This window comes from Cetorhinus maximus, chromosome 14 (assembly GCF_964194155.1).
Source record: "Cetorhinus maximus chromosome 14, sCetMax3.hap1.1, whole genome shotgun sequence".
Classification (NCBI taxonomy): domain Eukaryota; kingdom Metazoa; phylum Chordata; class Chondrichthyes; order Lamniformes; family Cetorhinidae; genus Cetorhinus; species Cetorhinus maximus.
This window is the reverse complement of record NC_135892.1, coordinates 23291480-23312037: the sequence shown is the minus strand read 5'-3', so window position 1 is coordinate 23312037 and position 20558 is coordinate 23291480. Positions and strand designations below refer to the sequence as shown.

The 20558-nt window shown below is 41.7% G+C and overlaps 2 protein-coding genes across 4 annotated transcripts in view; one reads left to right on the top strand and one right to left on the bottom strand.

Annotated features, from left to right (window-relative positions):
- The window catches only part of morn2 (MORN repeat containing 2), a 65978-nt gene extending 61628 nt beyond the window's left edge, over window positions 1-4350 (bottom strand). The window contains exon 1 of the mRNA XM_078557555.1: window positions 4344-4350. Within this exon, the coding sequence (XP_078413681.1) occupies window positions 4344-4350 (7 nt within the window). The remainder of the gene's footprint in view (window positions 1-4343) is intronic.
- A 236-nt stretch (window positions 4351-4586) lies between these two features.
- Window positions 4587-20558, top strand: part of dhx57 (DEAH (Asp-Glu-Ala-Asp/His) box polypeptide 57) — a 95163-nt gene continuing 79191 nt past the window's right edge. Inside the window, exons 1-5 of one of the 3 annotated variants that reach the window (XM_078556661.1) lie at window positions 4668-4800; window positions 6828-6939; window positions 7252-7634; window positions 8684-8836; window positions 18370-18570. In XM_078556661.1, coding sequence (XP_078412787.1) covers window positions 7264-7634; window positions 8684-8836; window positions 18370-18570 — 725 coding nt within the window. In that variant the 5' untranslated portion in view covers window positions 4668-4800; window positions 6828-6939; window positions 7252-7263. Of the gene's footprint in view, window positions 4646-4667; window positions 4801-6827; window positions 6940-7251; window positions 7635-8683; window positions 8837-18369; window positions 18571-20558 lie in introns of those variants that run through there. The other 2 variants (XM_078556663.1, XM_078556662.1) reach the window with 2 other exon arrangements.

The window sequence follows — 20558 nt, the reverse complement described above, 5'->3', positions numbered from 1 at the left end:
AAGAGACTGAGATTACAGTAAACCAGGACTTACGGTAAATGCAGACAAGTGCTTGCAGGGTGTAACGGAGCTAATGATATGGGGCTTAACCTCACAAACGGCAGAATCAATCCAGCCAAAGACAAGATAGAAGCAATAGCAGAGGAACGTGAACCACAAAATGCCAGCAAAATGAGAATTTTCTGGGATTTGTGAAGCATTGTGCGAGGTATATCCCAAACTTCAATACCCTGGCTGATCCATTGAAAAAGTTGACTGGAAAGAATGAACAGTTCAGATTTGATAAAGAACAGAAAGCTGTCTTCAAAGCTTCGAAAGACAACTTGACAAATACTTGAATCCTGGAATACTATTATCCAAATTCACCAACGAAAGTCATTGCATTTGCTAGTCCAGTAGGGTTTGGAGCAGTGCTGGTGCAAATGCAAGCTGAAGGCCCAAGAATCATTGCCTATGCAAGAAGATCTCTGACAGATGTGGAGAGGAGATATTCTCAGACAGGAAAGAGGCCATAGGATTGGTGTAGCCATGTGAAAGATTCCATGCGTACTTATTTGGCATTGAATTTGATCACAAGCCATTAGAGATGATTTATTGTCTCAGATCCAAATCATATGCTAGAATCGAAAGAAAGGGTTTTGAGACTTCAGCAGTACAAATACAAGGTGGTTCACATTACTGGAAAGATGAACATTGCTGACCCGCTGTCACAGCTACTGAGAGAGGATTAAACACACAGATCCTCATTAGAGAAGGAAGCTGAATTGTTTGTGTGGTTTGCGGCAGTTCGTGCGACACCCAGAACAATGACAACTAGAGAGATTGAAAGAGACTCAGACAAAGGTCCAGAATTGGGCAATATCAGGTAGAGAATCCAAGCTAGAAACTGTGAGAATTGCTCAGTCAAGGCATACATCGCTATATGAGATGAACTGTGCACAGTTGGGAAGTGTGTTCTTCGATGCAGCAGACTTGTAGTGCCGCAAAAGTTTAGGCCTGACTGGTGATGCTAGCTCATGAGGGTCACTTGGGAGTGATTAGTACTAAGCAAAACTTATGAACCAAAGTATGGTGGCCAGGGATGGAGAAAGATGTAGAGCAGTTTGTCAAAACATGTCATGGATGTCAACTTGTCAGCAGACCCAGTTGTTACCGGCTGGACCAGAGGAAGATGTAGCAGTTGACTTCTTAGGCCCACTTCCATCAGGAGAATCCACACTAGTGATGGATTGATGACTACAGCCATTACTATTGTAAAGGACATATCTGTTTATTTCTGTTGGACTGTGGATTAAAATTAAAATGGCTGCAGTTTGAAAGATGTGTCTACTGGAAGAGCGTGAGGGATATTTACTATGTTGCTGTTCTGGAACAGAGTGTGCCATGAAAGACAGGATGGTGCCGAGGAAGACTCCAGTCTAATGGGGAACTGCCTGACAACAACATTTAATTGGCTCCTAACCAGGTGACCAGGGTTTGTGTGAGAGCAGTGCAGCAGAGAAAAATCCCCTAGCCTGAAAAGAGAAAAGACCTAAAACCTCTTTCTCCTGTATGTGTAAGATTCCAGTAATTCTACAACAATAGCTAGCTGTTTTTTCCCTCATATCTCTATAACCTGCTCTCTCTTTCTGAAAAACCCCTGCCAAGAGGAAAAGGGGAAAATCACCATTAGAGACATTGAAAAGCAAGTGCTCAACCTGTGAACTAAAGTCCGAAAGTGCTGGGAAGACCACCTTGTGTCATCAACAAAGAACTGAAAGGAATTTGGAAGACATCGATCAAAATCAACCCATCAAATTCTGCGCCCGGAATTGGTGCTATTGAACTGTTTTACCCCACCCGTAAAATCCATGCTCTTGTGTGTCTTATGTGTCTTGTATGTGTGTGTGTAGGGATTTAAGAAGGGGTAGAGTTTAGGTCATAGAGTTAGATATTAGCAGTTCATATTTCTTTCTTTTGCCACTGGTTAAAGACAATTTGTTCAATAAACAATTATTTACTTATTAAGTTTACAAACCTGGTGCTTGTATTCTGTTGACCTAAATTAAATGATTAGGTGGTTTGATCAAACTTTTCACATTCGTCGCGGCTCGGGGAGCAGTGGGGCTTGATATTGCAGCACACTATCCCCAGTGAGCCATGACACTATGAGCATGCTGTGATGAAGTCTACAATGGCAGAAACGGTGTCTGTAGTGACTGAAATATTTGCAAGGCACAGTCTATCTGTCACTCTGTATCTTGATAGTGAGCCACAATTCATCTCACAAACCTTTGCAGATTACATGCAAGTCACAGGCATTCACCATCACAGAGCAACCCCTAAATGGCCACAGGCAAATTGGCAAGTAGAACAATAAAAACAATCCTTAAAGAAACAGATTGCTCAGGCTGAGGGCGAAGATTGAAAGGAGGAGTTGCTGTCATATGTGGCCTTGTCTCCAGCAACTCCACACGCTACAATGGGAAACAGCCCAGCTGAGCTGCTATTTGGATGGAAAATACACACCAAGATGCCAGAGCTGAGGGACATCAGTGTTGATCACTGATTTGGGTTTGAGATCATGATGCTGAGGAAAAGGGTGCTGCAAAGTTTTATGAAGACCAGATAGGGAGCTGGACAGTCTGATGTGATGAAAGGTGATGAAGAGCTGCTGAGACGGGAGAGTCCGTGAAAGATGGATATCCCATTTTATGCCAAGTTGTGCAGTCATTGCCAAGAAGGGAAACAATGTGACTGTGCAGTCATCAGGAGGAGTACTATATGACAGAAATTCTTCATATATCAAAAAGTATCATATTGACAAAGACACAGCAGATGAACCATATGTTGTGACTAAGGCGAAGCTGGTATTCAGCAATCCAGAAGTCCAGGCCAGCAGTGCTGATGGCAGGCAGACAGCTTTCTATCCAGAGAGAAAAACATTGGTTCCAGAAGAGAGGATGAGACTTTCTAACCCTGATGCGCTGACCAGAGGTTCTGAGACAGCAGGCAGACCATGGCACGAGGGAACCATCAAAGCGATATGAAGATTTTGTTTGATTGGATCATTGAGGAGCATCAAGTTACATACTGGTAATTATCACAAGGGATGCCACAGTTAAATAGTGAAAGAGAAATAACAGTTCCAGAAAGTGAAATACTGAACAAAAGATTGAAACTATTTTTGACTGTGATGCACTGAACTTACCTGACATTCATAATTGAGAAATTAATTTATTCAGTGAGTTAGGGAAAAATTATTTAAGTTTGTTTGAAAAAAATATTGCAGTATGTTTAGTAAGGGATGGAGTCTAAGCTACATACATCAAGCAAAAAAATCATTGACATGTTCTTGGTCTAATAAGGGATGGATGTCATGATGGTAGCTGATTGTGTGTGTGTATGGACTTGAGTATTAGATACTATATGGTACATGGAAAAAATATAAGGTACACTCTGCACTACATATGGGGTTACCTGACTTGGAGGTTGATGATAGCATATGTTAGGGAGTTAGCCCGGATGGCAGATTAAATGATGTTGTTCTTGCAGTTAAATCTGTGGCTTTGAGCCTGAGATGTGACAGTCAGTGGCTAGGGTTGAGATTAGGAAAAGAGGTCAGTAACTTGGATTACGATTAGGGACTGAGTAGGGTGCCCAGACATCCTGGTTTTGCTGGAACAGTCCCAGTTTTTCATTAAATATCCCAGTGTCCTGACAATTTCCTAAAATTAGTTCAAATGTCCCAGTTTTCACCTTTTCCCTTCTTGTTAAATATGCACTGGGTCTGGGGGAGAAAATCTGTGTGAAATCTCATCCTTCTTCCTGTAAGCGCCCATCACACCGCACTGTGTGCAGCAGATCTGTATCCCTCCCCCTACCGCTCCTTTGATGTCTCCAAGGGAGTTGTCACAACATTCATGGCCAGGAGGGCTCCATTTCTGATGATCTATGGAATAGTGTTGCCATCTCTGGCTGGACAAAATCCAGATGTCATCACATGACCTCTCACCTTCAACTGCCCCGCCCCCAGACTCTTGCCATTAGTCATCCAACGTGGCAATCATCACAGAACACTGCCTTCCCATGGTTTTCCAATGTGTCCAGGTTTTGACTTTTGAAAATCTGGTCACCCTGGGGTTTGGGAATCGTGGCGAGTGACAAGAGGTAGAGTTAGAGCCCGTTATTAACAACGCCCTTGTCATTCGATGTGCCCTTTCTTTTATTTAAAAAAAAATCATAAATAAGCAACTACTGAATAAAAGCAGCATGGTTCGGTAACCTGTGGTTAGCGATAGTTGAGTGCCCTGTCCCCAACCCTCGGTTCAGTGTCCAGGAGAGGAAGAGTAGGCGGCACTTACCCGGCATTTTCATCAGCAAAAAAAGATTTAACAGAATGAAAGGTCAAATCCGCTGGAGCCGCGCTCTCTGTTTTACTTTACGAAATGCTCTGACTGTAGTGACTTCTATGGCAATCAAACACGCCGATGTTTTAGCTGAGTGAAGCGAGAAGATGGACGCCGCGAGATCTCCATGGTAACCCGTGCCTTCTTGACCCGGAACTTTAAAATAAAGTCACTTCCGGGGCACCCAGCATCCCGAAACCAATTTGTGCTTTGTGTAAGAAAAACAACTGGAGAAATACAGAGACCTTCGCTGGACTGTATGTTATGGTTGGGCAAGTGTTTTTTTTAATGTTACACGCATTAGCTGTAGACTTGGGATAATTCCCCATCTCTCCTAGAAATAGAGAAGAACTTGCATTTATAAAGCGCCTTTCAGGACTTCAGAAGGTTCCAAACATTTACAGCCAATGAAGTACTTTCTTCAACTACCGTTGTTATGCTAGAAACGGAGCAGCCAATTTGCGCGCAGCAAGGTTCAGCAATTTGTTAGTGACCAAGGTGATCTCTAGTCGCTCATTTCTTCACGCCTCCTTGCAATTTCCTCTTTGGTTGTTCATAGGAGCCTCTGGTTTTCAATTTCAATGAGCAATATGACTAGGGAAAAAATTACATGTGGCGATTTCCCGTTGCCTTCCTCATGTGTGCTTAAGGAAACACAAGTACTCTTCCCGCAAGATCCTCTGCCTATAAGCAGCCACTGCCTCTTGAGGCTCTAGTTCTTCCTCATCACCACCGAAAATTCGCTGGTTCCACTGTTGGCCATGACCCGGAGCATGGGATCCTTGCCTGGGCCTGGAACGATTTGCAAAAAGGCAGGAAGGCAAGAAAAGGACAGGCAAGACCCCCTGAGATCTCAAATTACCCTGCTATTATAAATCTTAGACAGTGATGTACTGTAGTGATATTGAGGGCTAAATATTTGAAGAGAACTCCTTGAAAACAGTGCTATGGATTCTTTAGCGTCCATTTATGTCACCAAATGGGCCTTGATTTAATTCATCATCTGATAGATGGTACTTCTGACAGTACATCATTCTGTCAGTGCTGCACTTTAGTGTTAGTCTGGATTTTATGCTCAAGTCCCTGGAGTGGGATTTTCCACAACCCACATCTATCTGACTCAGGGCTGATATCACAGTGAGAATGGTGCCTGTGAGCTCCATAAGGTTAATATTGCCAATGTTGATGTTGATTGCCACCCCACAAAAGTCTTTCATTTTGGTTTCAAAGTGAGACCTATGTTGGTGTTTGTTAACCTTAAGGATAACACAGCTCCCTGTATTAAAAAATAAACTGCAAGTATTGGAAATCAGAAGTTAAAACCATGGAAGTAGCATCTATTGCTGATCATTTAAAGTCATTTTTTTCAGCTGCTGTAATTGCAGTTACTACGTATTCTTGTTGCCTTTTGGGTCCCTGATGCTAGTAATAAACACACTTTAAGTTTGGAAAGATGAGCGCTCTTGACATTTAATATTTGCTGTGCTGCCTTGTGCAAAAGAAGGGCAGGTTTGGACTGTTTGTGTCACATCACATGACTCTCTAGAGGAACTGTGAAATGTGGCACCCTGGAACGCTTACACATGACAATTAGTTCTAGCTTTTAAAGATATTTACAGATAATATAACAATATATAATAGCAGCTTTGGCATTCTGACCAGACTTGATAATGTAACTCATGACAAGGTGTTTTCACCTTCTCTAGAACAATAGAATCAGAAGACTTGGCTTGCGCTAGGGAAGTAAGTTCAAAATGAATCTGTGAACAATATTTCAGTAAGCTGATGACCAATTTATGGAACAGACTAGGGAGATAGTGGAAGCAGTTAGTGTTTATCCATTCAAAGAAAATTAGATTGATTTATTTCAGAAGATGACATGTTGGGAAAGTGTATGTGCGTAATTTGAGATATGACGTGTTACATGTAGTATGCTTGGGAGGAACAGATGACTTTGAAACTATAGTTCCCAAAGCTCACCAGCACAATGGTTTTTTTCGCATCATGTCTAGGTCTGTTGTAGACGAGAGATAGAGAGATTGATTGTGATGATTAGTCAACAACTTTGTTGTAATTATATCATGCAACTACCAAGGTGATAGAAGGTGAACTAAATAGACCGGGGCCTTTTTGTCCTTTGTTCCTGCTTAAAATTTGAATTATTCAGTAATTTGAATTAAGTATAAATAATAGCAAAGTTCCCACTTTGTTTGTTGCTGAAGGTAATAGATCATTTCAATCAAGTTAATTTGAAGTAAAAGGAATTGACTACCCCAGCAGGTCATGCAGCAGCAATCTTTCCAAAAAATAATTAATGTAGTGTCTTAAAAGTTTGATCTTTTATTGTGAGGATTGAATTTGTAAACATTTGTAAAAATATCAGGCTTTTATTTTCATTGTGGTTGATGTTACTAATTTGCCTTCAACCATCTTCATCAGGGTAAGAAGTGGATTTGGGAAAATAAAGCACCTTGCACATTTGAACAACCATGAATATGGAATGATGAGCTAATCTATTCATAACCTGTCTTACAAAGCTCCCAATTTGATTGTGAGTGATTTTTATTTTGCTACCATTAAAAATTTGGAAAGTGCAGTGAAGGCACCTTGTGCTTTCTGAAGTATAGTCACTGTTGTAATGTAGGAACCGCAGCAACCGAGTTGTGCGTAGCAAGGTTCCACAAACAGCAATGACATAAAGATCAGATAATCTGTCTGTTTTAGTAATGTTTTTGAAGGATAAATATTGACTAGAACACCTAGTAGAACTCACCTGCAATGTATTATAAATGTCCAGAATTGATAACTATTTGGTTATAATTCAAATCTGTAATATATAACAAGTGATTCATCTTTTGAACAGTGATCACAGAAAATGAATTTTGGAAGGAAGCCAAACCGAGGAGGAGGAAGGTTCAACAAGCCTCGTGGTGGTACAGGAGGAGGAAGTAGGAAAGCCTCGGGAAAAGCATGGGATGATGGGGATGATTTCTGTTTCACCCGAAAGCCAACTATTTCGTCCAGGCCTCGGAGTAGGGGTAGGGGTAGAGCTGGAGCCGGAAGGGGAGCTGGAGCTGGAAGTAGAGCCGGAACCAGAGGTAGAGCAGGAGCCAGAGCTGGAGTTGGAAGTAGAGCAGGAACTGGAACTGAAAGTAGAGCCGGAGCTGAAAGTAGGAAGTATCCTGATGATGTGTTGAAGGATCGAGGAGAGTTCAACTTATTTGGTAATCTAGTCAAATCACAAAGGTAGGTGCAGAACGTGACCAACACAGACTCAGGCTCAAGTGATGTGAGCACAGCTTTCTGCTTAAGCAATAAATTTTATGAATGTATTTGAACTGTGGCTACTGATATCCCCTATCTAGTAGAAGAAACACTCCAAACAAGTCAGTTAATTCATCACAGGTTGAAAAGGAAACCCAAAATAATTTAACCCAAGTAATTCTTGTGCCGCTCGTAGCAGTTGGTAAGCAAATGACATTTGACGATGCCTGTGAGCAAGTCATTTGGCTGGTCGGCTTACGAGAAATGGTGTTTTGCAACTGTAAGCAGGGTAGAAAACAATACTTGTTTTGAAAGTGGAAGAGTTTTAAAACAAGTGTTTAAAAATATAATCACTGGATAATGGATGTTAGTTGGCATAAATTGCTTTGTATACTTGGGGGAGGGGAGTGAGAGATGAGAAATAAGATAAAAGCAAAATACTGCAGATGCTAGAAATCTGAAATAACAGAAAATGCTGAAAAAACTCAGCAGGTCTGGCAGCATCCGTGGAGAGAGAAACAGAGTTAACATTTCAAATCCAATAAGACTCTTCCTTGAAACATTTTCACTTCTTGGCCAGGCACATCAGACATGGAATGTTGAGCTGGGTGTGCTTTGTTATCTACTTAATCAGCAGAAAGCCTTGGGGATGAAATTGGCCTCCACTTTTAGCATGAATTTCAGTGAAAAGGAAGTCAAGAGTGGGGTAAAATAAGCTGCTGATCCATCATGGGCCTGTATGGTGTTACTAGCAAAGACCAGTTTCACCCCCTCTCTTTCTGTTGTCCTATGCCTGGATGCTATTAGGTAAAGTAAGCTGATGCTGTGTAACCTTTGAAGAAGTGCTTGAATGTCACTCAGTGCAAAAAGGAGCCTATTTCATTCCCCTTACTTTGAACACAGTGAATCTGGATATTTTTTCTATTTAAAAGAAACAGTTCATGTGCTGCATAGATTTTGGATGGATGTCTTTGATGGGAAAGGTAAATGCAATGGTTCTGTTGACATTTTGGTTATTTTCCTTTCTGCAGATCAAACAATGATAGCCAAAACAGAGGCAGATTTAAATCCAAATCTGAACATCGAGTACTTTTGCAGACTATAAACATGACTACCGAAAACCAGAAGGATGTTAAGCAACTTCTCCGAGAGCTGCAAAGTCATGAAAAGGAAGCTGTAGCAGAGTAAGCTCATCACATGTTTTTTTTTCTCTGTCTCGAACTCTATTTTCATTATGTCACAGAATGAAAGTTAAAAGTATGTCCCTTTTGAGTATATAATTTATAATTGTGGACTGGGTTGGATTTCCAGCCTATTTCAACACTCATAACTGGAATTAAATCTGACTCAGTCTGACGAGTGGGGTATCGTTTTGTGGAATGCATTTGGTCAGTCTCAATCCAATTCATGGCTGCCTGAAATGGAAAAGCTCCATTCTTCAGTCTTAAAATCTTTCACCTTCGTGTGACTCCTGCTGAAAATGGCTCTGTGTAGTGATCAGGCCAAGACAAGACAAGACATGGCTTGGATGGGATGGACCACTGCAGTTGAATATATAAAAAGGAAAGATTTGCATTGCATCACCTTTTGTGACCACAGGACATCCCAAAGCGCTTTACAGCCAATTGAGTATTTTTGAAGTGTAGCTACTGTTGTGTTGTAGGAAACATGGCAGCCAATTTGCTCACAGTAAGGTCCCACAAACAGCAATGTGATTTAAAAACAAGAAAATCTGTTTTGTGAGGTTGATTGAAGGATAAATATAGGCCAGTACATAGGGATAACTTCCCTGCTCTTCTCTGAAATAGTATCATGGAATCTTTACATCTTTCTGATACCTGCTGTCAAGCCTCACATGAATATTAGCCACTTGGACAAGGTGTTGGAAGGTGACAGCAGCTGTGGAACTTTAACCCAGCAATGAGTCAAAAATTTAAGGAATAAGAATGTGAATTAAGAAAATATTCCCCTCAGAAATTGTTATAATGTAGCTTTGTCTTTAGTGAGAGTTATGTTTGTTTTTTTTCTAGCAGTGGTTTGTCAAGTTAGTAATGTTAGACAACACACATTTTTAGGTGACTTTACTTTGAATATAATGCTGCCATCCAAGCTTCCTCCTGACACTCGTTACTGTCACAACAGAAGCATTTTCCATAAGTAAACTGAGTATTTTATGAACCAATACCTAAATCCTTGCTTTGGTATGCATTGACTGTGATAGCTTCCGATGAACTAACAGTTAAATGATGCATTGTACTTGTATGTAGGTTGCTCATGGTACTCTTCTGTCTATTTCAAAGGTGGTAAATATCTCCAAAATCAGAGCAATGTGTGAAGCTAAAACTAATGATTAAAATGAATTTGCAAGAGAGATTATACACTGAAGCAAAAGGACATAGCAAGTTATTACTGGTCCAAGAGGAATAAAATAATAAACAAGTCAGTCTACAAAGAGTACAATGCCCTTTTCTAGAACAGTTTATTTGGTGCTAACACCTTTTGCTGAAAATTTTTGTCTTTAATTGATTTTTTTTTAATAGTAACGACACTGGGCAGCTGTATAATGGGTGGTCAGTCTGCTCCCATCTGTTCCCACCTACATCGAAAATGGAAATGATCCCAGAAGTCTTGGTTTTAGAAGCTGTATTGAATTTGAATGATTGAGAAAAGCCAATAGTTTCTATCCCACACCAGCATCCAGATGATGAGGTGTCCATCAGTCAAACTAGTTTAGATATGCAAGAAAGCAGCTTGTGTATAGAATCACTTGACAAACAGATGTTTTACACCTTACCCAGGCCTCTTATAGCTATTATGCTTTACTCTTGGGGCTGGTTAGCTCAGTTGTTTAGAGTGTGGTGCTTGATAACGCTGATGGTGCAGGTTCAATCCTTGTACCAGCTGAGGTCGTTCTTGGGGCCTGCCTCTACTATTTGTCCCATTATATCATGGCATCATTGAGCATGATTAGCAACCCTCTGACAACGAGGATGCTAGATGTGAGAGAGATGCGTAAAAATGATTGGCACCCAAGATGTGGTTCATATATAAATCTTAGCTACCCTACAGATCAGAGAAATCATCTGTTTTGCAGACATCTAGGCTCCAATCTCCACTTTGAAGTTTGGTTCAGAAAGACAGCTTCCACCTTAATATGGATCTAAAACACATATCTAGTTATGTTAAAAAATATAATACAGAAGTCTCTGAAATGTTTATCAAGCTGACAAAATATGCCTCTCTTTCCCGTTCACCAATTGTCACCTATGTGCTTATTGTTTGGATGCATATAATATATTTTTTCTAACATATTACTGCAAACTTGTTTCCCTTTAAATATAGTAAAGTTTAGATTTTTCAGTTTCAGGAATTCATGTTTAGAATCTACAATAATTCTCAGCCACATAGTTTAATTTTAAATTCTACTTACAGGTGTTTTGTAACGGCATTCTATAAGAGTTTCTCATTGTGTACTCAAAGCATGGAAAATGTTTTAACTGTCTTTAATTCATGCACAAGCCTTGTTAAGCCTGGGTACTGAGTTAGTTTTTTCAAAACTTGTGAAGGTATAGGTGTGCGTGCTAATTGCAGTGAAGGGACTTCCTTGACTCTGTCTTACCAGTATATGCTTATCGTAAACTAACACCCAACAGTAGCTTAGCTGGTACTATTGGTCAGGTCTGGTACCGAGTTATAGGCCCCCTATTGAGCATAGAGCTAACGTGTAAAAATTGTATCATCATTAGAACAAACTATGGAAGTGTCAAAACAGGCAACACGCGAGAAGAGAAAAGAATGCAGGTAGCTGTAATTACAATTAAGACAACAGCAACCCATAGACTTAACCAGACACCAGGCAAAGCATTTTCACCTTACGAATTCAAAATGAGGTTCTTTTCCCTTTGGAGCCAGTTGGTGGCTTACAGCTGCCTTTTGATCTCACGTTGCCTCTGTTCTGCACACCCAAAACAGTTGTCTTGTTATATCTACCACTGCTCATTGAATGTTAATTCTTATTATATCAACAACCTCTGAACTAAACCTTTCTAACCAATAAAGCCCCTTTCATAGTACCAATTTTATTAGTAATATAAACATATGGCTTGGTATCTGATAGATAGGTATAATTTTCTCCCCACTTGAATGCTGTATTCCAAAAATGCAAATGCACGCTATCTTATATATCAAAGCTAGTACACATCAAAGCACCCAGACTAGCTGGCTATAATCCAATTAAGACACACCCACAGACTAAACCTCTATTTTAAAAGAAAAATATTTTGCAATAATATATACGTTAATAGCTTCATGACAACGATGTATACAGATAGACCTCCCTCCAGTCACACTGCAGCCTCCCCCAGTAACTCTGGAGCCCGGAGTGATTGTTGTGGATATTCTTGCCCCTCTCCCTGAACCCATCGCTGTACATGTCTCCATGCTCAATGTGAATCTCACCCCTTCCCATCTTGAGGCCATGTGCACGGTCACATAGGGAGGCACTCCCTCGCCCACCTCGAGAGCTTTGAGGACCCACCCCACCCTTATTACGTTTTTCCCATTTACAGGCTGCAGATGCCTCACCTGACCATTATTCAGCCTAGAGCCCCAGTACTGAGCCAACCACCCCACAGCCACCCACTGTGATGCACTTACCACGCCCTGCACTCCTCATTGAGCAGACAAGCCTTGCCCTCCCTGGACTGGGGCCATAATGTGCATGCCGTACATAGCCCTGTAGCATGGCCTGCAAAGCCCCAGGACTGCCTTTAATCTCTTGCCTCAAACCCAGGGCTATGACTGTCTGAGTCATCCCCCCGCCCCCCCCACTTCCTTTAGGACCCACACCCATCCAAGTACAGTCATGAGTCTCTTTGTACCTCTTCCCTCTTGCGCAACCCTAAATCCCCCCTTCCAGTCATGAGTCTGCATGCACCCCTCCCTCTTCTGCATACTAACCCCAACCAACCCACCTCCTGTGTCTGCATGCACCCCTTCTATGTCGGGCTCCACCGACCCCCAGTCACCACTGCCTGCCATCCCTCCCCTCCTCCATCCCCAACTATCCCTCTGCCTGCCATTCCCCCTCCCTCCCTTGTTTCTAATACCCTCATCCACACCTAATCATCTCTCTGCCTGCCACTTTCATGTCTGCCTATTCTCCCTGCCCCACCATCCCCTTGCTGGACTCTGCTGGTTGACTGCAGCCCTGCCTACCCACCCACAGCATACAGTACAAGCAGCTCTGCCTGCCAACCCCACATCTCATCTCATATGAGAGAGCACCTTTAGCACCAGTGACAAATTGGAGCAGCGCTGTTGCAGGTAGGCTTACAATGTAGTACGCACTTTGAAGTCACGTGTGAAGTGAAGGTGGGCAGGTGCACACCACTTGTATCTGGTTGTGATTCAGACCAGTGGCACGTAATTAGGAGGGAGAAGGTGATTCTGGTGAGTTGGCGTATTGAATGAGCATTCATGATATTTAATGCATGCAGATTTTTTTCATTCATGGGATATAGGCATCGCTGGCTAGGCCAGCATTTATTGCCCATCCCTAATTGCCCTTGATATGTTGGTGGTGAGCTGCCTTATTTGACCGCTGCAGTCCATGTGGTGTAGATACACCCGCAGTGCTGTTAGGGAGGGAGTTCCAGGATTTTGACCCATCGACAATGAAGGAACGGCAATATATTTCCAAGTCAAGATGATGCTTGGAGGGGAACTTCCAGGTGGTGGTGGTGTTCCCATGTGTCTGCTGCCCTTGGCCTTCTAGATGTTAGCAATTGTGGGTTTGGAAGGTGCTGTCTAAGGAACCTTGGTGAGTTCCTGCAGTGCATCTTGTAGATGGTACACACTGCTGCTACTGTGTGTTGGTGGTGGAGGGAGTGCATGTTTGTGGATGGGGTGCTAATCAAGCAGGCTGCTTTGTCCTTGATGTCGTCAAGCTTCTTGAGTGTTGTTGGAGCTGCACTCATCTAGGCAAGTGGGGAGTATTCCATCACACTCCTAACTTGTGCCTTGTAGATGGTGGACAGGCTTTGGGGAGTCAGGAGGTGAGTTACTCGCCACAGGATCTCTAGCCTCTGACTTGCTCTTGTAGCCATAATATTTATATGGCTAGTCCAGTTCAGTTTCTGGTCAATGGTAGCCCCCAGGATGTTGATAGTGGGCGATTTAGCGATGGTAATATTGAATGTGATGGGGCAATGGTTAGTTTTCTCTTATTGGAGATGGTCATTGCCTGGCACTTGTGTGGCGCGAATGTCACTTGCTGCATTTGGACATGGACTGCTTCAGTATCTGAGGAGTCGCAAATGGTGCTGATCATTGTGCAATCATCAGAGAACATCCCCACTTCTGACGCAATGATGGAAGGAAGGTCTTTGATGAAGCAGCTGAAGATGGTTGGGCCTAGGGCACAACCCTGAGGAACTCCTACAGTGATGTCCTGGCACTGAGATGATTGACCTCCAACAACCACTACCACTTTCCTTTGTGCTAGGCATGACTCCAACCAGTGGAGAGTTTTCCCCGATTCCCATTGACTCCAGTTTTGCTAGGGCTCCTTGATGTCACACTCTGTCAAATGCTGCCTTGATGTCAAGGGCAGTCACTCTTGCCTCACCTCTGGAGTTCAACTCTTTTGTCTGTGTTTGAACCAAGGCTGAAATGAGGTCAGGAGCTGGGTGACCCTGGCAAAGCCCAAACTGAGCGTCAGTAAGCAGGTTATTGCTAAGCAAGTGCCACTTGATAGCACGGTTGATGACCCTTTCCATCACCTTACTGATGATCGAGAGTAGACTGATGGGGTAGTAATTGGCAGGGTTGGATTTGTCCTGCTTTTTTGTGTATGTGACATACCTGGGCAATCTTACACATTGCTGGGTAGATGCCAGTGTTGTAGCTGTACTGGAACAGTTTGGCTATGAGCGCGTGAAGTTCTGGAGCACAAGCCTTCGGTACTATTGCCGGAATATTGTCAGGGCCCATAGCCTTTGCAGTAACCAGTGCCTTCAGCTGTTTCTTGATATCACGTGGAGTGAATTGAATTGGCTGAAGGCTGGCATCTGTGATGCTGGGAACCTCTGGAGGAGTGCAAGATGGATCTTCCACTCGGCACTTCTGGCTGAAGATGGTTGCAAATGCTTCAGCTTTTTTTTTTTTGCATTTGTTCTGGTACCCCCATCATTGAGGATGGGGGATATTTGTGGAGCCTCCTCCTCCAGTGAGTTGTTTAATTGTCCACCACCATTCATGACTGGATGTGGCTGGACTACAGAGCTGAGATCTGATCTGTTAGATGTGGAATCACTTAGCTCTGTCTATCTCTTGCTGTTTATGCTGTTTGACATGCAAGTAGTCCTGTGTTGTAGCTTCACCAGGTTGACACCTCATTTTTAGGTATGCCTGGTGCTGCTCCTGGCATGCCCTGCTGCACTCTTCATTGGGGTTCTCAACATGGATCAGTGGGAAAGTTGACCTGTCATTAGACTGCCATGAAAGTGCTGAGGGGAAATTCCAACTTGTTTTCCCACGCGGCGGAAATCTGACTTTTGACCTCACTCTGAATTTTCCACTCCCGCCACTACAATTCCCGCCGCTGGCACAATCAGAAAATTCTGCTCATGGTCTGTCATTTTCCTCACTGTACCATTACCATCAAGCCAGAGGACCAACTCTGAGGAGTGTAGAAGAGCACCAGGCAAACCTAAAAATGAGGTGCAAACCCATTGAAGCTACAACACAGGACTGTTTGCATGCAAAATCACCAAAGCAGCATGCGATAATCAGTGCTAAATGATCCCACATCAAGTAGATAAGATCAGCTGTGCAGTCCTGCCATGTCCAGTCATGAATTGTGGTAAACAAGTAATCAACTAATGGGAGGAGGAGGCTTAAAAAACATCTCTATCCTCCATGATGGGAGAGCCCAGCACAGCAGTGCAAAAGACATAGCTGGAGCATTTACAATCATCTTCAGCCAGATTTGCCATCACTGTCCCTTCCTGAATTCCCTACCATCACAGATGCCAGTCTTCAGTCAATTAGATTCACTTCTCATGATATCCACAAATGCCTGAAGGCATTGGAGCATGGTCCTTGACAACATCCCAGCTGAAGTACTGAAGACGTGCTCCAGAACTAGTCGTATACCTAGCCAAATGGTTCCAAAAACAACAACAATACTGGTGTCTACTCAACAATGTGGAAAATTGCCCAGGCATGTCCTGTCCACAAAAAGCAGAACAAATCCAATCTGGCCAATTAATGCCCCATCAGTCTACTCTCGATCAAAGTGATGGACAATGTCATCAATAGGCGAAGTCCTGCCTGAATGCACTATGCGGAGAGACTGAAGAAGCTGGGGTTGTTTTCCTTAAAGTTCAAACAACTATGTGGAGATCTGACAGAGGCATTCAAAGTCATGGTTTGATAGAGTAAATTTCCAGTGGTCACATGGTTGGTAACTAGAGGATGCAGATCTAAGATGATTCATAAAAGTGTGAAAGATGACATGAGAAAAAATTTAAGGAGAAATTATTTCCAGTGCTGGAATGATTGGTAACTGTAGGATACAGATCTAAGATTTGGCAATCGAGTGAAAGGTGATGTGAGGAAAAGAAAATTATGTAGCAAGTTGTTGCGTTCTGGCAAGCACTGCCTAAAGGATGGTGGAAGCAGATTCAGTAGCAACTTTTAGAAAGAGTTGATGAATACTTCAAAGGGAAACGTTTACAGGACTGTGGGAAAAGAGCAGCAGAGTGGGATTAATTGGATGTAAAGGGCCAAAATAGGCACAATGGGCCAAATGCCTTCCTTCTGTGCTGTATGACTGTGTGGTTCTGTGAACATGGTTGCGTGTTTTATTTCAACAACAACTTGCATTTAGATAATGCCTTTGATGTAGTAGGATGTCCCAAGGGGCTTTACGGCACTGAGCTTCATAGATATTAAAACTTTCTGGAAGAGAGAGGTTTTAAGGAGCATCTTAAAGGTGGAGAAGTTTATAGAGGGATTACCAGACTTTACAGCTTGGGCAGTTGAATGCCCAGCCATTAATGGTAGAGTGAAGGAAGTGAGGGATGCGTATGAGACCACAATTGGAGGAAAGAAGAATTCTTGAAGGATTTTGGGGCTGGAGGAAGTTTCAGAGATAATGAGGGTCGAGGCCATGGTGGGATTTGATCACAAGCATAAGAATCCTTAACTATAGAAATACTTTGTTACTTTTTTTTATGTATTGTCAGGAAGTCAATTTCTATAAAAGAGTCTTAAAAATTGTGTTCACACTAAGTATGATGAGATTCATTTCAACCATGATAGAAACAATGAACTTTTCATGTTCAATTTTTTTTTGGCATGTTATTGTTATAGAATATTCTGAAATTACTTTTGCAGTTGCAAAAATATCTCTTTTCCCATTTACCATTATGTCTCCAATATGTATAATTTTCTTTTATGTACACACAATGCAAATCTTTTAAAGTAATATTGCAAACCAATTTCCCTTCAAATAGAGTGAACTTTATTTTCAATTTCAGGAAATCTTATGAGCCTGAAGTAATTAGGGATAAAACTCTGACCATTTGACAAGACATTCCTGTAACAAGGAAACAGCTTCCTAGGAGTAAAATTCTCAGAGCAGATGGGAGATGTATAATTCTTCTGTGTAGGTAGTCAGATACATATGCATGTGCACTCACTCTATGGTATTTTTGGAGTATTTTCCATAAATCTGAGAAGCCACTGAACAATGTTTGTCTTCAAACATTGCCGTATAAACTTACTTTATTATTCAAGGGAAAAATACTACCATGGCTTGGAACAATTAAAAAGAAATGCTCATCCCTTCTGCCGATACTTGTCCATATTGGTTTTGTGTGTAGTGTTCAATTGAATCTAACTTTTTTTTTCAAAGACTATTTCCTTCATTGAGACCAACCCATTGGTTTGGGTTTGCTTCAATCACTGATGTAATGAACTTTCTTTCAAGTAATGTAAATTTTCAACTGACAAAATTCTCATTTTCAAAGCTTTTAGAGTTCACAAGACTCAATGGAATTTGATAGTATATTTTTAAAAAATGATTTTTATTTCTACTGACATTTCTCCATTAAAACATGCTATAAAACATTAGTCACAAAATACCTACAGCCTCTCGGAAGGTTAGATAATTTGTTTTTATTCATTCATGGGATGTGGGCGTCGCTGGCTAGGCCAGCATTTATTGCCCATCCCTAATTGCCCTTGAGAAGATGGTGGTGAGCTGCCTTTTTGAACTGCTGCAGTCCATGTGGTGTAGGTACACCCACAGTGCTATTAGGGAGGGAGTTCCAGGATTTTGACCCAGCAACACTGAAGGAATGGCGATATATTTCCAAGTCAGGATGGTGAGTGGCTTGGAGGGGAACTAAAATTTGCATTTTAGGGGAAGCTAAGTAAGTATGTGATGGAGCAATGACTGGAAGGACATGCTGATAGGGTTGGATGAAATAAGTTGGATTGAGGCTCATGTGAAGCATAAACACGGGCACAGACTAGTTGAGTCAAATGGCCTGTTTTTGTGCTATAAATTCTATGTGAAACTTGACCATTGACAAATCCAAATTGATCTTACTGGTGTTTGATTGTGTTTTGGCTACTAAGTTTTGTTTTGTTGTGTTAATACTTTTGTTCCCAATTTTGTTTTGCCCCTTTCCCCTTTATTCTGTAGAAGTGAGGATTCTGAGGAGGACTGTGATCTGAAGGAAGAATATGATGACCTGGATTACAGGGATGAAGATCAGTACTGGTCCACAAAGGAAGAGGGTTTGGCGATGGCTGAAAATATTCCCCTAGTGTACCATCATGTTGACCAACAAACCAGTTTTGAACAGCCTGAGATCTCTTCATTTGCTGTTCGGAAGCTGACTAGGTTTGTTGGTTTAGATTTTTGTTGAATCCATGTTAAATGTATTGGTTAGTCACATTTTAAAGCTTCAGGTTAGCATTGTGAACATGGAACTTGCTGCTACTTGGAGTAGTTGAAGAAATAGCATAGATGCATTTAAGGAAAAGCATGTGAGAAGTACATGATGGAGAAAGGAATTGGAAATGTTGATAGAGTGAGATGAAGTAATTAGAGTGGGAAGAGGCTTATGTGGAACATAAACATGGCATAGACATTCTGTGTAAAAGACTAGTGTCTTTATGCTTTTGCAGATACAGATGCCAAATGCTAGAACTGTTAATATTCTGAATTTGAATCTATTCTATGCTGTTGTGAGATGTACTTGAGGGAACAGAGTTAGTTATTTTGCTAATATTTCAGTACTTTTGTAATCTTTATGAAACATATCTTGCTCAGCAACTTTTCTGTTTGAGAAGAATTGGGGGATAGGTGCAATGCTGTCAAAGGAAACAATTGTAAAAGAACAAAAAAAATCATCTCAAGTTGGGTTGAGTCTTTGTACTCAGATTGAAATCTTCCTGAAAAGAGTTTGATTAGCTTTAGCTGGACCACGACTGGATGGTGCATTTAATACGGGTTTTAGAAACTGCTGAGTGTTCAGTTTAATCAATATATACTACAGGCAGTTACAATTCATAGATTCATGGAATCGTAGAACATTACAGCATAGAAGGAGGCTATTTGGCTATGTTGGCTAATTGAAAGAGCTATTCAGTCAGCCCTGTCCTCGCTCCACAGCCTTGCAAATTTTTGCCTTTCAAGTATTTATTCAATTCACTTTGGAAAATTATTGTTGAATCTTCTTCCATCACTCTTTCAAGCAGTGCAGTCCAGATCATGACAGATGGTGTAAAAAAAATAGGACCTCCTTATTTTACCTTTGGTTCTTTTGCCAATTAATTGAAGTCTATCTTCTTTGGCTACTAATCCTAGTGCACTGGATGCAGTTTCTGCTTATTTATTCTATCAAAACCCTTTAGAACTCAAAGCAGAGAAAGTTGAGGAGATTTAATAGATAAAATTAGATTTAATAAAATAGATTTAATAGAGATGTTCAAAGGAGAACAGCCCTGGCTTCCAAATAATTAAAGTCTTTAAACCTTGGTACCATTCCAGTAAATCTCCTGTGCATCCTCTCTAAGGCCTTGACATCCTTTCTAAAGTGTAGTTCCCAGAATTGGGGACACTATTCCAGCTGGAGCCTTGTGCTTTATAAAAGTTTTACATAACTTCCATGCTTTTGTGCTATATGCCTCTGTTTTTAAAGCTAAGGATCCTGAATGCTTTTTTAGCATACTTCTCAACTTATCCTGCCCCCTTCAAAGATTTGCCTATGCACATTCCAGCTGTCTGTTCCTGCATCTTCTTTAAAATTGTACCATGTAGCTGATTTGCCACTCCCCATTCTTCCTACCAAAATGCATCACTTCATACTTTTTGGAGTTAAATTTTATCTACCCATTTCACCAGGCTGCTTATGTCATCATCAATTTGCAGCACTCCACATCTCAAGTCCAGCCCTTACATATCTACTAAACCGATGGAGCAGATTGCTACTTTGTTGAGGCTGAACACCAACTCTCCTACTACCTTCAGACCGTAATTCCATCATGCCATTGTTTCACAGACTGTCTTCTGGAGGTCATATCCAGTCCCACCATGGTCTCCCACCTCAGAGTTCCCCAATCCTACGCAATCCGCTTCTATTTCCTTCCCAAGATCCACAAACTGGACAGCAGTGGGAGACCCATCATTTCAGCCTGTTCCCTGTCCCATTGAACTTATTTCCAACTGCCTTGATTTCACTTTTCCCCCCGCCATGTCCAATCTCTTCCAATCTACATCTGCAACTCCTCTGCAGCCTGCTGCCACTTTAACCACTTACAGTTTCCTGACTACCTATTTCCTTTCTTTAGATGTCCAGTCCTTCCATCCATCCCCACCAGAACTGC